The sequence below is a fragment of the Copadichromis virginalis genome, linkage group LG11, assembly GCF_057382275.1.
Source record: "Copadichromis virginalis isolate Kocher_CV1m ecotype Utaka linkage group LG11, C_Virginalis_male_GT1.1, whole genome shotgun sequence".
Classification (NCBI taxonomy): Eukaryota; Metazoa; Chordata; class Actinopteri; order Cichliformes; family Cichlidae; genus Copadichromis; species Copadichromis virginalis.
Window position 1 is genome coordinate 22,637,454 of NC_140628.1, and position 16,047 is coordinate 22,653,500.

At 41.3% G+C, this 16,047-nt stretch overlaps 1 protein-coding gene across 2 annotated transcripts; it reads left to right on the forward strand.

Annotated features, from left to right (window-relative positions):
* Positions 1-1,119: 1,119 nt before the first annotated feature.
* On the forward strand, positions 1,120-14,904 carry stx17 (syntaxin 17). Of its 2 annotated transcripts, XM_085473736.1 has the most exons (8): positions 1,120-1,275; positions 1,512-1,796; positions 4,101-4,309; positions 4,406-4,471; positions 8,925-9,251; positions 10,030-10,080; positions 11,803-11,889; positions 14,037-14,904. In XM_085473736.1, exons 3-8 carry the CDS (start codon positions 4,187-4,189, stop codon positions 14,304-14,306), a joined length of 924 nt encoding a protein of 307 aa, XP_085329862.1. In that variant the 5' UTR covers positions 1,120-1,275; positions 1,512-1,796; positions 4,101-4,186; the 3' UTR covers positions 14,307-14,904. The 2 variants fall into 2 exon arrangements, with proteins under 2 accessions (XP_085329862.1, XP_085329864.1); XM_085473738.1 differs by lacking the exon at positions 1,512-1,796.
* Positions 14,905-16,047: the final 1,143 nt, after the last annotated feature.

Genomic DNA, 16,047 nt, shown 5'->3' on the forward strand with positions numbered 1-16,047 from the left:
ACACACTGGCATAAACACAAGCAAACACATATGAGCACACACACACACACACACACACACACACACACACACACACACACACACACACACACACACACACACACACACACACACACACACACACACACACATTAACAACATGTGTACAGCACCAGGGGAAATCCCCTGTAGCTGGGGACTGTGTGCTGTGGCCCTTCGCATTGGAGCATCCGCTGAGGGAAGAGTGTGTGGGGGGTTGGCCTAAATGTCAAAGGTAAAAGGTGCTGAAGAATAGAAGTGGAAACATGCAATAGACCCACTCACGCTGGCTGATCTCACAGTAGAGGAGGGGGAACCCCAGTCTTTCTTCCAAACGCAACACAGACAAAAAATATCACATCTAATGTTTCCTTCCACAGGATTGATGCTGTTTCACGCACGGTAAAAAGCGGTGTGGAAGACGCGCAAGTGTGAACAATCTAGCATTTCTAACTTGTATTTATTTATTTGTAGCACATGTTCATTTTAGTTTAAATGTCTGGCTGGCAAAAAAAAAAGAAAAGAAAAAAAGAAAGGGCCATGACACATTTTTGAAATGTCATACATTTTCACTTTCACGGTGTATTTTAAAAAACAGTATGACCACATATCAGGGCTGAGGCCAGCAGCTTGGAAATGACTAAGCTGTGAAGTCCAAACGCCCGAACAAAACCCCAACCAGCTTAGAAATGTTAAGTAGCCACAAAAAGTTGATATCTGTGTTAATTTAACTGGTCAGTTTCGCTGTTATGTCATCGTTTATCTTTAACAAAGAACATCAAATATATTGTTTTAAATCTAATAACAATATTCAGATAAATAAGGCTTTTTGGAGGGCAGGGTGAAACTAGTGGCTACTGCATCCTAAATTTTTTAATGTAAGAAATTGAGTGTGCAAATCTTTTAATTTTTTTTAGATGAAGAACAGATGGTAAACAGTCATTTTCCTGAAGCAATAAAATGTGACAGATGGGGGAAATAAACACTACCGTCAGCGGGAGTATTATTTTAGAAACATGTCACTGATTCACTATCAGAACAGGGATCACGGGGTAGTGATGAGGAACATTATGTTCTGCGGCTGCTGATTGTGGTCGGAAACTATTCGCGGACGTACTGGGAGCTGTTTATAAACAACACCTCTGTCCGAAGAGGCAGCGAGTTGTTGTCTGAACGTTTAAGTTTTTCTTCACAATATGGAGGCTCGCAGTAGTCATTAGCGAGTGTAAATGACTTTGTCGAGTTGTCTTTTTACTGGTAAGTGTCGATGTGCGCCCTGTGAGTTTATGTTTTCAGCAGCGGGCTGATAGCTCCCTGTATCCGGGTGAAGTTACTGAATTAGCTAGTAACTCCGTCTGGGAAGTTTTCTGCCGTTCACAAAGCTCGTGACGTCCTCAGCAGTTAGCTAGTGACACTAATGGATTAATTTAGCGTTACCTGCTGGGCCAGTCTGCTGTCATTAGCCAAACTGAGTGATTTCACTTTCTGTTCAGGGACAGTTCGTGCGACGTGGCCTCGAAATGTGGACTGAAGGGAACAGTAGAAGGCGTCATCAAACACTTTACGTCACTCCGAAGTTAATTGCCATTAACGCTGGAACAAACGAAACAAGTAAAATAACCTGGTGTTTTTGTTCTTGTTCTTGTTTTTGTTTGTTTGTTTTGGTATGAACTGCTAATAAGAGTTATATTGCTGTGCAAAAGTTTTGAGCCACTTGTATGTGGGCCTCTGGGGAGAAAATCCAGGACTGACTGTTCCATTGTGCTTTTTCTATTCAGGTATGCTTTTGGAGAATCTGACATTGTATTTGGGATTAATGTCATTGCTGAAAAATTAATTGCCTATGGCTTTTTTTTAGGTTTTTTTTCTTTTTTTTTTTTTTAAAGATATCCCAAGCCCCAAACCATGACAGAGCCTCCAGTGTGTTTTACAGATGAATGTAGACACTCATGATTGTCTCCCTTGAAATTTGTATTCATGAGTCCATTACACCTGTTGCAAATATACATACATACATGCATACATACATGCATGCATGCATGCATGCATGCATGTTTTATTTTCCCAAATTGGTTTTTGTGTAATTTGCCCTTTTCACCATATTTCTATTCCGTATGAAAGGCTTCTTGACAGCCACCCTTCCACTGAGACCATTTCTAATGAGGCTTCAGTGAACAGTTGGTGACTCAACTAAAGGACCAATTTCATTTATTTCTTTCTCAGGATACACTGCTCACTATGCCGAAATATTCCAAGTTTTTACCTAATGGCTGTTGGGAATCACCATGTTGGTGCGAACACACTATTTTATGCCTGTCAAACTGTGTGAACATTGGATTTTTTATTTTTTCTCATGGATTCGACTAGGGCTGTGCGATATGACCAAAATCTCATATCCGGATATAAGAATTCTATCGTCCCGATAACGATATGTAACATTTTCTGTAAATTCTGTGAATCTCGTGCAGCTTGACTTGCGGGAAGTGTTAACAGCTGCGCGTCATGTACCTGGAGTCGAGTGTTTTAACAGATGCATGAAACGATACATTTTTTAGCCATAAGTTGTAACAGCCGCCGTTTTCTTTGTGAGTATTTATTACACGGCGTGCTGCGGGGAAAAGGCTGTTCTAACGTTTGAGTCTAAGGTTTATTTTTTAGCACCTGGCGGCTCTTTTTTTTTTTTTTTTTACTTCTCATCCGTAAATAATCTGCTCTTTCACGTGATTCAGTTTAATTTGAAAATTTTCAACAGGATCTTGAGCTTTATTGTGAAAGGTTTGTGTGGAACATAAACAAGCGGACACGCGATACTGTTACCGTCGTTGTTGCTAACCATAAAGCATAAAAACAGGCGCTTGTCCGTCTGTAGTGTGGTTATATTAAATATAAGAGAAAGAGAGAACTTTAAGAAATTAATATAGCCACTACAGTGACCATCAAAACGATGAAAAAAAAAATATTGCCGTAAACAGTTTATTTTGTGACACCACGAAATAAACAATAGCATAAAATGAAACGATAGACGTTTCGTCATCCGATATATATCGTTATATCGAACAGCCCTAGATTCGACTAAAACGAGAACAAATTGTGTATTTTTGGGACAGGCTGCCAGTAAAAATGTTTAACCAATTTTAAAATGTTTAATTTAAAATTGGTTATTTGCTAAGTTGTCTGTTTTCTGAAGGCATGCCATTGGTTCGTCACTTGATTTAGTGCCTTTGATATGCTTGAATTATACATATATCAGTTTTATTATAAACATCTACAGTACAGTGTGAATACAAAGCTGCAAGCTAGTTATCCTCACCAAAGCCCAAATACATGTCTTCAAATGATAGTTTAAACATTAATATACACGAAAAACTGGAGTTTTATCTAGTAACTGTCACTGTTTTTTGTTTGCTTTGTTTCTATCATTTATTTATTTTTTGCCATTTTTTTTTAATGACAGTATTTACTGTACTTAAAAACATTTTGACTGTGTAAACACTTCTGTTATGCAGTCCTGTGGAAAACTGAGTACACCATTTGATCCAGTAGCTTGTAGATCCAAGATTCCACCACAGAATTTCAATCAGGTTGAGGTTAACTTTGAGCTGTTGCCTCAGCTTGATTGTTGTCATTCTTAGCTGTTCTGTTGTGGATTTGCTGCTGTGCTTGGGGTCATTGTCTTGCTGCATGAACCAATTTGGGCCAGGCTTTATCTGTCAGACAGATGGCCTCACATTTGAATCTAGAATACTTTGATACACAGAGGGGAATGGCTTGTACATGTCTGTTTTCATAAACAAATGCAAAACGTTAATGACTTAAGCTTAACTATTTGGTGTACAATAGTTTGGCCTGTTTTTTTTTTTTTTTTTTGTTTTGTTTTGTTTTGTTTTTTAAAAAAAGGATAGTTAAATATGATTTTCTGTCACACCCCAGTGTAAGTAATGGTCTGATCATGGCCACACTTGTGCAAACTGTCTGGTTATGCCGCCGGACGCTGGCCTTTTGAGGTGGCAGTTTTTTCAGACTTGCATGTGCTGCTGAGTTTATTAATTTTGTATATTAAAATACTCTGCTGGTATTTACAGTATCTGTGGGCGCAGCGAGATAAAGCTGAGCAGGTGTCTTGTCAAAGTTACGCAGTAGTGTTGGCTGTGGGCAGTCAGCGGGACACATGGCAGAGGAAGGCAACAAGCTGACACTGAGGCGCCTGGAGGCACCGATCCACAAGTTCATTAAAGTGGCTCTGCCCACAGACCTGGAGAGACTGCAGAAACACCATAACAACATACTGAAGGTGACGGCTCAAATCTGGCTGCACACAGGATCACAACCTCACTTTCAAACTCTTACTTCCAGCCTTCAGATAAATAACTCCTAGTTTCTTTCACAGTACCAGCATACCCAGCAATGGGATCGCCTTCATCAGGAGCATATTAATGCCAGCAGAACTGTTCAGGTATGAAGTGATAACCTGTGAAGTAAATAGAAAAGCAGAGGCGTGTTTGTGTGTATGTGTTTGTTTAGTGAATGTGACAATTGTTTAGAGGATGACATGACTCACCGCCTATTGAAATTCCTGAACAAGCATGACTCTGCGTATTATATTTTTTTGTCTCCAAAATGTGCACCCCATGACCTCTTTAAATATCGGATCTTGATGTTTCTGATCTGTGCCTGTCATGTTGTTCCAGTTTGAAGATCGAAGTAAAGACAGAGTAAAAGGGCAGCAACCAGTGTCTTTATCCAGTGTTTAAACAGGCAGCATTTGTTGTGACGTCTGAATGAAGGAGAAATGTGTCAGTCATCGTTACCAAGCCTGTTTGAAATGATCTGTGACTCAAACAGATGCCTTTTGAAGCGTGCCAGTATATTAAAACGAATACTGATTTGTGTGAAATAAGTCACTGAGCAACAGAAAAACAGCAGCTTCGCAGAGACAAGTACTCAACATAAGGTCCAGCTACTTTCAGGCACACCTTTTGCTCTTCCTCAGCAGATAGGGTTGATGGAGTATTGTTATAACTCTGCTGGGCGGGCTGGCAGGCAGGCAGGCAACACAGACACCCAAGTTTATGAATGTGATAACTCGAGAGCGAAGCAATGTAGGACTTTTAAATTGATACCGTAGGTATCGATAAATCCCAGATGACTTTGAATCTCGGTGACCTTGATCTGAAGGTTGAAGGTGAGAGGTCAAGTTTTCTGAAAGTCTTGTGAATGCAATACCTTGAGAACGAGGGGACGTGGGGTTTTGGAATTCATACCTTCAGTGTACTAGGAGGCTGAGGGGTACCACTGGCCACTGCCAGTATTTTTTTATTTATTTATTGTTTTACAGTTGTGATGGAGGTGATTTGACAGTGAAGTATCCAACAGCAGAAACCACTTTTGAGACTGAAGTCTCCCTCTCTATGTCACCAGCTACGCTGCATGATGTTGATGACAAGAAAATTGCCTCCTGTTGAGCAAATCAATAGCAACGAAATCTGTTCAGCTGGAATTAACAGCATGTGTACATATACACAAACACGTACTTTTGGAAACAGCGTTATCTATATAAATTTACTAAATCAGGACAAGAAAAGAGCTGCTGCTAAACCTAGAATCCATCTTTCTTGTGTTGTGTCCGCATGTGTGTGAACTTGTTCACATAGTGAGTGTGAAATGCCTCAGGGGATGTTGTTGCCTAGAAGCCACCATGTCTCTGAAGGTGAAATAACTCCAAACAGGCACACATCTATCCTCTCACCATTACCCGGCGAACCCTCAGGGGTCCACACAGAGTGCTTTCCCATGTCTTCATGGTGTAAATCCAGAGTAGGAGTTTGTCTGCCCTGCTTTAGATGTTTGTCTGTGTGCTTAATGTTCAAACATAGGAAAATAGGTTGGTTTATGTCATTCAGAGTTCCTATTTTGATCATTGGCACTGCATGCTTATGTTGATTTATTTTATCTGTTTGGAAAAAAGCCTGTTTTCCCACCCATCACCATAACATACTCTCTAGCTAGCCTAGCACCAAGCTAACTCCCAAGAGAAGATTGCAGACAGACCTCAGTAGCCCCACTTTTGCCACACGAGCTACTGCAAACACTTTAACACAGGAGAGCAGAGTCTGTACTGTTTTTATTTGCGGCATTTGTGTTTGAACTACATACAGTCACAGTTAATTTGCAGGCTAAAAGGCACATGACCTTTAGTGTGTTGTTTTTTTTTTTTTTGCTTCTGTGAACAAGGATATGCATATTCATGTCATGTAATTAGCAGAATGTGTTATTGGCACATCTCTGACAACAAAACAAAAGACAAAAACCTGTGAACCCAGGTCATGCTGCTGCCTGGAGGGATGATCGCTGCGATGTTCCTCAGCCTCATATCTAAAGCTTGCACCACTCTTCTTTTATATTCTGGTAGGAAAAAAAACAAAAACAATATGGGTGCAACAATGTATTGAAATACATGAAAGCGTACATAGAAATACAGAATCTGAGGCATATCAGAGTTTGTACAGTTCTAACAAGCTTGAACGTTAATACTTTGTATGACAACCTTTATTCTTCAACATAGCCTGAACTCTCTTAGCCAGATTTCTTCTCATTCAAAGCTCTTCTTTGGGTGTTGTCTGCCTTTTCTTCCATTCTCTGTCAAGGTGATCCCACACTGCTCCAATAAGGTTGAGGTGCGGGTTCTGGGGAGGCCAGTCCGTGACTGATAGTGATGTGATGTTTGCTTTTCTATCCAATTAAATTAACAGACAACTTAGTTAATTTATGTGTAAACACAACACTAGTTAATCTCTTGAGTTTGGGGCCTTGCTATGCTTGAATTACTCGGTGGTCAGTGCTAAGTGGTTTAAGAAACAAACATTTAATTCAGTTTTATTTATATAGCGTCAAATCACAACTACAGTTGCCTCAAGGTGCTTTTTATTGCAAGGTAGACCCTACAATAATACATAAAGTGAAAAACCCAACAATCATATGACATTCCTATGAGCAAGCACTTTGGTAACAGTGGGAAGGAAAAACTCCCTTTTAACAGGAAGAAACCTCCAGCAGAACCAGGCTCAGGGAGGGGCGGCCATCTGCCGCGACTGGTTGGGATGAGGGAGGAAGACGGGATAAAGGACATGCTGTGGAAGAGAGACAGAGATTAATAACAAATATGATTCAATGCAGAGAGGTCTATTAACACACTGAGTGGTAATCAGTGATAATCGACAGGTACAAGAACACGACTGAAACGGAGTAAAATCAGTCCAAAGACAACCTTTGAATGACCTTCACAAAGTCTGGTGAACTATTGTTCAAGATGACTTTAAAAAATAACAGGACAGTCTGATTGCTTGGAAGTAAAATATGAAGGCTCAAAACCTTTGCATAATACTCTAGTTCACATCATTTTGGCAATACAACACACTGAATATGTGTGTGTTGTATTGCCAAAGAAGTTCATTTAGCCAATTGCTAAATGAACAAGAACTTGTGTTTTCTCTTGAATTCAACTGATGTTATGTGTAAAGTAAAAATCATTTTGTTTCCTATTGTGTGAACGGTTATGTTATATGTTTTTGGGCAGAATTGGTTTCAGTGATGGAATATATGATTGTTTTAGCTGTGAGTTGAATATAGTGAACTGTAAGGCACCTGCTCAAAGCACCAAAGGGAAAAAAAAAGTTTAAAAATCTCATCAGAAGCATGTTTCTTCACAGAAATCATTGAATTCAATTCACTTTTAATTATATAATGTCAACTCACAACAACGGTTGCTTCAAGGTGCTTTATATTGTAAGGTAAAGACCCTACCATAATACAGAGAACTAACATATGACCCCTTATGAGCAGGTGCTGTGGCGACAGAGGGATGGCTCAGGCAGGGGCGGCCAGCTGTTGCCACTGGTTCGGGATAAGGGGAGGGGGACAGGACAAAGTAACCATAGTGGTGTGTAAACGCATAATGAGTGAAAAATGTGCGTCAACAAGAAACATTCATCGTGGGAAGCCCCCATCAATGTAATTAAGAGAGGATTCAGAGTCACATGATCCAGCCCTAACTATATGCTGTATCATCTTAAAAGTAGAGAGTTTGTCTGTCTCCCAAATCCAAACTGGAAGCTGGTTTCACAGAAAGGGGGCCTGAAAACTGAAGGCTCTGCCCCCCCTCTTTTAAATATTCTGGGAACCACAAGTAAACCTGCAGTCAGAGCAAAGTGCTCTTTTTGGGTGATATAAATCATGACCTGGTTGCTCAGAAAACTTAACATTGTGACCAAGAACCATTTTAATTGTTACTGAACTACACCCTGCAGACGTATCACAGTGCATCTACTGATGATGACGTGCTTGTGCTCTTGACAGGGTGACAGGATTTAATGTAAACGTTAAGGACTCCCCATCGGCTGAGCTATAATGTCAGGTAGCTGTGAGCTTCCTTTAGCTGGCGGATGTAGACAGCAGAAAGAAAGTAGTGTGTTTTATTTATTTATTTATTTATTTATTTTTTAAAATGTCACCCGATCATGTTTTGTGCTTTGAACACAGAGTGAATGCCATCTAGTTCCATTAAATGAGGGAAGAAAGAAATTTCACAACTCTCATCCAAACAGTCTTTACAACTGGAGTGTCTGCATGCCAGAGGGAAAATGTATGTTTGATATTGAGATGATTTGAGATGTTACTATTTCCAGATTGGAGATTTTGGATTTGTTATGCCACGTCTGCCTCGTCACATTTTCTATTTTTTATTTATTTTTTTTTTTTTTTCTTGCATGTTTTTGTTTTGGCAGTGACGGCTGTATTTAACCACAGGTTTGCTTGTCCTTCTGGCCGTCCAAGTGTCCCTTCTCCCTCACATTCATACCACTCACTGTCATTCAAACTGAAAAATGTTCTCTTCTTCTGCGCCTCTGCAGCAGCTGAGAGCCAACATGAGAGAGATGGAGAAGCTGTGCACTCGGGTCCGTGCTGAAGACGCCGACGCTCTGGAAGCACTCATCAAGCCGGTCAGAGACAGGGCGTCAGCCGCCGCACAGGACTTCCTCCGTTTGCACTCTAACCCCGAGCCTCAGCCCGCTCCAGCGTCACCACCTGCCACTCATTCATCCAGCTGTGCATCCAGTAGCTGCCACACTGATGACAATACGAGCGACGTACCAGGATTTGGCAGGCAAAGCCAGGTCCAGCTCCCAGAAATCCCTCCTGATCAGAGAGCAGCTGAGTCCTGGGATAACCTGGAAGAGGTATGCACGTCTGGAACAAGCTTTAGTCTGCCAGTCATAGTCAGATATGTTCTAATTGTTAGGTAAGCTGTATGTATGTATGTATGAATGAAGGAAGTCCTTGGGAATATTCACAAATGTCGTGCTTTAAGCCTGTGTGTTGATTATAAATAAAAAAATCATTTGTCTGTTATGGTGGGGTGTTTTTATCCTACAAGTTTTGACTTATTTCTTTGCTGTGATCTCATAGCAAACAAAGAAGTCGATTTATTGTTTCAGGCATGCAATTTCAATCTCTCTTTTTTTTTTTTCTTCTTCTTTTTTAGGCCTAATAGGATAATAGCAAACCAACAAAACTATGCCTTACATTTGTTGCTGTATCCACAGTCGCTGCTACTGACTGGGTGGTGTTCTGTGGTCCTTTTTAGTGTGCTGATAGAGAAGCGAGGGTGAGGGGTTTCTCGTATGCATGAACTCTCACCTGGAAAAAGACTTTAAAAGCAACACAGCGGGCGTTTTTTTTCACAGGCGACATGTCATAGTTATCAGCATGGTACGAGAACCCTGAAACTCACACAGCTAAATTTAAATTCATGATTTATTTCACATGTATGCCATGATATCTGTTCCTGCAGACACATTTAGATCTATAGCACATCCTAATTAGTCAGTCTCGTTAATGCAGTTATGAATCCCATTCACTGACAGTCTGGACACTTTGTAGCTGTAGATTTGTACGATAAGCACCTCAAACAAATCAATACAGCATTTTAATTTTTTTTTTTTCTCCCCCTTTCAGGATCTGAAGGAGCTGAGCGGTTTGGTGACAGAGTTTTCTATCCTCGTCCATGTGAGTACAAACGCTCAGCTCTGCATTTCTTTGTCTACATGTGTGCACAGCCACCCCTGTGAACAAAAACAATGTGATAGAGGTCTGAGCACCTCCAGGAGGTGGGTGGTGTGTATTTGACCTGTGTGTGTCTGTGTGCGCGTGCTCGCTTGCGTTGCTTGGTAAGGCCCCACTGAGACAAGCTTACACAGAGCAGCTCCGGAGTAGTGCTGGGGCCCCAGAGGCCCTTCAGCGGAGGAGAGATTCAGAAGTAGACGAGTGAGAGTGAAGCAGGGAGAAACGGGGGGGGCAGGTTTTCACAGGGGGAGGAGAGAGGAGGGGAAACAAGGGATACATCGGAGCAGGTGGAGAACAGACGGCTCAGATTATCAGTCTTATCCTTAGGGATGGAGGGAGGCTGAGTGAAGGAGAGATTAACAGTGAAGAGGAGGGCGGGTAAAGATGTAGCTAGGCTGAAAAAACACAAAGAGGAACGGGGAGGGGGTGTGGCAGAAAGAGCATAGACATGTTGTGGTGTCTCAAGGGTGAAAGGAGCCGTTAGGGGAGTAATATTCCAGCACTCAGCCACAGTGGAAATACTGAGTGAGTGTGAGTGTGTGGTTGTGTCTGTACATGCGTCATGTTTGTGTCTGTTCCGATGTTGGGGCGCCTTCAGGCTTATCTGTATGTTTCTGTGTCTGTACTGAGGCAGAAACACGGCATGAAATTAATTCCCATTACAGTATTATAATAATAGAGCTGTCTGATTGTTTTGGAATTACTGGTGTTAAATGTTATAAACTAACAGCTACGAGGATCTTTTAAACATTCACCAAAACTCATGAACACAGTCAGAACATGGTTAACGTCAAATAACTATTCTAGTCAAGATTCTTTCTTTTGTGAGTGCTGTTATTATATCTGGTTATATTAGGATATTTTTCTTTTAAAATAAAAGTGAACAGTGGGTCATGATCACTTTTAATGGGAGAGTTACATTAACAGTTTTGGGCTTTGGCACTTTTGGTGGAGCTAAAAAAGGAGCTAAAGCTTTTTTTCCCACTTTTTTCTGACATTTTACTGGTTAAATTATTAGTAAAAGCCAAATCTGCAAATTTTTGATTAATCAGAGTAATTATAATAATTGGTTGTTGCCGCTCATTTTATCCCAATTCTCTGTGCCACTGCAGCTTTTAAGCTGGAAAGAAGAATGGTGCAGAAAATGAAAATGTGAAAAATCTAACACACGATCTCTAAGTCTAGGGTTACAGGTTTAAAATCTCCGAAAACCATCACAAAATAACAGGAAGCTTTCACGCGGGTATTCATAAGAGAAGCGGATTTTTAGTTCGCGAGAATGAAAGAAAGAGAAAGAAAGAAACCGTTTTGAGGAAGAAAAATGCTCCGGTTGTTATTTGGTCACTGTGTCCATCCAACCCTCACATGGAGAGAGACAGCTGCCACTCTGAATATTTCATGAGATCTACACAATGCCACACACGCGCACACACCATATGACCCCCACCCTCACTGAAATCTCCCTTGAATATACCTGCAGCCTCCAAACACACCCCTCTGTTGTTAACTTGTCCTGCGGAGCAGAATTTGGATGGGTAAAAAAATATCTGCACAACAATTGTGCTTACACGTGTGTCTGTGTGCGCGTGTTTGTAAGTGAATCTGCTTGCTAGCATATGAGTGTGTGTTAATACGTGTTGTGTGTGTCTAACCCCTGCGCATCAGTCCCAGCAGGAGAAGATTGACAGCATAGAGGACAACGTCAACACAGCCGCTGCCAACGTGGAGGAGGGGACCAAGAGCCTGGGGAAGGTGTGTATTAATGTGTGTGTGCTGATAATCTGATGTGTGTGCATGTGTTTGGGAGATGGGGAGATCGATGGCACTTTGCCTCCCAGCCATTCCACAGCGTTTGTCCCTATTGATCTGTTCGAATACGGAGGAAAGCTGCAATTAAGGAAATAGAGAGAGGAGAGGGATGGAGAGAGGCGGGATAAGAGGGGCGACAAGAGACAAGAAGAGAAGTTTGTTTGTATGTTTGCACGTGTGTGTGTGTGTGTGTGTGTAGCACTGAGAAGAGGTTTAAATGATTGTTTAATAGTTTTCCAGGAGCAGCACTGCCTTTAGCTTAGCACGCCCTTACACTGCTCTGCGCTGAGTGTAAGTCAGCAGACAACTCAGTGCCCTTCACACGTATCACACACTTGAAATGTCGAAAGGTTTGTGTGTAATACCCAGAATGAATCACCTGTTTTTGTCAAATGGCACACACATGCACACGCACGCGCACGATGAAAATGAACAATCGTGCTTTTCGGTACAGATTTTCCTGACTTTACATTTAGTTTGAGAAATCTAAGAAGCCATCCATGTTTGTCTTTGTTTGAGCTCACTGTGGAGTAATTGGACTGTAATTACAAACACTCAGAGATGGTGATGACACACAGTCACACCTGTAAATGCTTACATAACTAAAAAAAACAGCCCTCTGTTATCTGCTTTCCTCTTTTGCTTCCTTTAGGACTATCTGCTTGCTTTTGAGTTTTCTGCCAGCACCAAAATACAGTCAGGGTAAATTTCTTTTTTTGAGATCATGACGTAGAAAAAAAATGTATTATATCAGCCTCTCTAGCACAGCTAACACTACTCAGTAATCTGCAGAAGGGTTGAGTTTAAATAAAGGGTCAGAACAATATTGACAGGCATCTTGTTTTCATAATTTTATCATTTTTCAGTTAGCTAATGAGTCTGTGTATGAAATGTTTTAAAAATGTATGAAAATTGTCATTAAATTACCCAGACCAGGCTGATTGTACTGTTTTAGCAGTACAATCAGGGATATTCGATTAGCAGCAAAAGCATCTTTTGGAAGAAATCAGGCAAAATTTATTATTTTATTAAGATTTTCTACCTTAAAGTGGACTTTAAATTGTGAATCAACCAAGTAAAAAGCAAACAAAAACATCTCTGTAAATTATTTGAGCTCTACATCAGGGTCTGTGCATACAGACTGATTAAACAAAAACCCTGTGCTGTTAACAGTCAGGACACACTGACCTTTAAACTTTTTTTCAATAAAGCATTCTTTTTAAGCAGTTTCTTTAAAATTAAATTGACCCAAATAAACTAAACGAAAGCTGACCTCTCTGTAAGGTCACGGGTAGATGGAGTGGGCCGCACATTAGAGGAGGTTGTGGAGAGATAAGGCGGGTGCGAAGGACGTCAGATGTTTTAACGCATTTGAAAGCTTGTAATCTGTCATCAGGTCAAACGGCATTACACACAGACACAGACTCATAGTCACACACGACACCCACGCTTCCTCCACCCTCCACACCTGCACCCAGAGTCCTTTTAACTCAGCTCAGATGAAATTAACATTCCCTCAACTGCCACAGGGGTGGGGACAAGCGATGCCAGCTTTTGAACTAGATTAATTTAATGGTGAAGTGTTAATCAAGTGAGTGTCCGCGTGTGTATGTGTGTGTGTGTGAGGTTGGTCAGGGAATCAGTCATTAATTGCCATCAGCAAAGAGCACCTTCCACTCTGATGATAACAGCTGTAATAACACACACAGCCCACATCTCTCTGGATTTTTTTTTTCCTAAATGGAGATAATGAAAACGCTTTGATGCAGCTGTGGAAGTGACGGTTTACATTTACATACGCAAGGCTGTTTGTGTATTTATTTTCTAATTTCTCCCTTCTTCTGTGAGTTGATGTGTGATCATGAAAGACGCATCCAAACTCTATCGCTGTCTTGAAGCCACAAAGTACTAATGCCACCAAAGAAAGGTGTGTGTGTGTGTGTGTGTGTGTGTGTGTGTGTGTGTGTGTGTGTGTGTGTGTGTGTGTGTGTGTGTGTGTGTGTGTGTGTGTGTGTGTGTGTGTGTGTGTGTGTGTGTGTGTAGCGGTGTTAAATTAAACTAGAACATATCTCTTTTTCCTGTCTCTCCAGGCAGTTGGCTACAAGTTGGCGGTGTTGCCGGTTGCCGGGGCGCTGCTGGGCGGTGTATTAGGAGGCCCACTTGGCCTGCTGGCTGGCTTTAAAGCTGCAGGGGTAGCTGCCGCCCTGGGAGGCGGCGCCCTGGGGTTTGCTGGTGGCAACCTGGTGCAGAAACACCGCCGAGCCAAAGTGGATCTACAGATGAAACAGCTGACGGCGACGCCATCACCGCCACCATCAACACCACCAACAGATGAACCAGAGGCGAGGAAGGACAAATGACCCATCAGCCCCTGGTGTTCCACTGACCTATCACTGACGGTCCTGTATTGACTGACCAATGAACACCTCTGGTGTTGTTGAGCTTCAGAGAGACTGAATGTCGGGTGCTCGCCTTAAACATCGCTGTTACCAAGCACTGTGTAAAACAATTATGTAATGACGGCCTTAATTAAGAGTCACCTGCTGATGTTCCAGGGTGAATGGTGTTTCTGTGGGGATGTTTGTTTTATACACCACTGATTTTATGTTCTGAACACAGCACCAGTTTATACTTCAGGGTTTTTTGTTTTTTTGTGCTTTTTGACTATTGAGCACAACTCTCTACTAAAAACAATGTTCAGCACTCAAATCAAATTACTTTAAGACGGTTTTATCAGACCCTACCAATAATGTGAGCAGTTAATCCATGTTGCTTAGGCTCATTTCCAGGGTGTTCAGGTTTACCGATGGCTATGCCTCAGTTGTTTGATGCAGATAGTAATGTGAACAGCTTTGTGTAAATTTAAGTGATACTTGGTTTTTATAAATTATATTGATGCACAAAGTGCTACTGTCCATACCTTATCCTGCTGCTGCCAAATAAAACATTTCTTTTTAACACTGGCTCTTCATTGGATAAACAGAATGAACCGCAGAAATGACAAAGCTGTAGACAACATCCTGTAAAATGGTTTTTAATTTACTTTTTTTTTTTTTTAAACTCTTCTTCTCCTCTGAGATGACAGGTTAAGAAATGGCATCACACTCCCCCCTGTTGGTCTGTATGTGGGCTGATATGTCATTATGCAGGTATCTGTTGGCCTCTGTGGGAAGGGCAGGATGCGCAGTACAAACTTAGCAATGGGTCCCCGTATTCAAGAGCTCCAACTGTGGATTCTCAAGGATCTAGTACCAAAAACTTGTAGACGTATAAAGACAGAAAAGCAATTTTAAGAGAACTCAATTTTAAGTGGCAGACTAAATTTCCACCGTTCATCATGTGGGTTTTCCCCTCATGTTTTGGCCTTTTTACTTTAGCATTGGGAAAGTCTCTTCTCCCCCAGCACGATGACACATTTATCAGATGACAGCAAAAAAAACAAAAAACAACAACAATCATCATGTTAAAGTACAGTATTTCAAAAAAGCTTCTTCTTTACTTTTGACTCCCAGGAACAGAACTCCAAGGTGTCACTGCCACAACAACCCCAATGAAAAGTACCCAGCCTGCCCTTTGACCTTTAGATTTCACCATATGTCTGTGGATTTAAAAGATTTCTAACAAAAGGATCCTGGCTAGAAATGTTCTGACTGCAGGATGTTTCTCAGCATCTTCAGATGCTTTAGAGGGTGGAGTGGACAGATCTGCCAAGCATTCGTATCCTTCATGACTTCGTTCTGAGTCAGCAGCAGTTCCAGCTTCTTGCGGATTGCTGCCTCAGGTCTGGACACTACAGCTTCCCACACTTTTTCTTTTTTGGTTGATCAAATTACAAAAGAAAATGTCACGTTCCTGTTAATTTGCCTGTGTGTTGCTTTTTCTTCTTCCTCTAAAAGAAATAACATAGCTGAAGGGTTTTCTGTAAAGTATTTCTCTTTGCGGCATGCATTTGACCTTCTGTAAGATCACACGGCTGCTGCAAAGAGGGCCTCCATGCAGCATGATGCTGCCACCACCAGGCTTCATGAAGAGGGATGATGGTGCATTTCTGGTGCAGATTTGTGCTACGTTTATACAAAACATTAAATCTGGTATGACATC

What these genes read in the sequence shown, in the direction of transcription:
- stx17 (XM_085473736.1), top strand. Translation starts at nt 4,187, where the DNA reads ATGGCAGAGGAAGGCAACAAGCTGACACTGAGGCGCCTGGAGGCACCG. An exon ending in AGTTTTCTATCCTCGTCCAT is followed by an intron (nt 10,081 to 11,802) that starts GTGAGTACAAAC and finishes CCTGCGCATCAG; the next exon opens with TCCCAGCAGGAGAAGATTGA. An exon ending in GGACCAAGAGCCTGGGGAAG is followed by an intron (nt 11,890 to 14,036) that starts GTGTGTATTAAT and finishes CTGTCTCTCCAG; the next exon opens with GCAGTTGGCTACAAGTTGGC.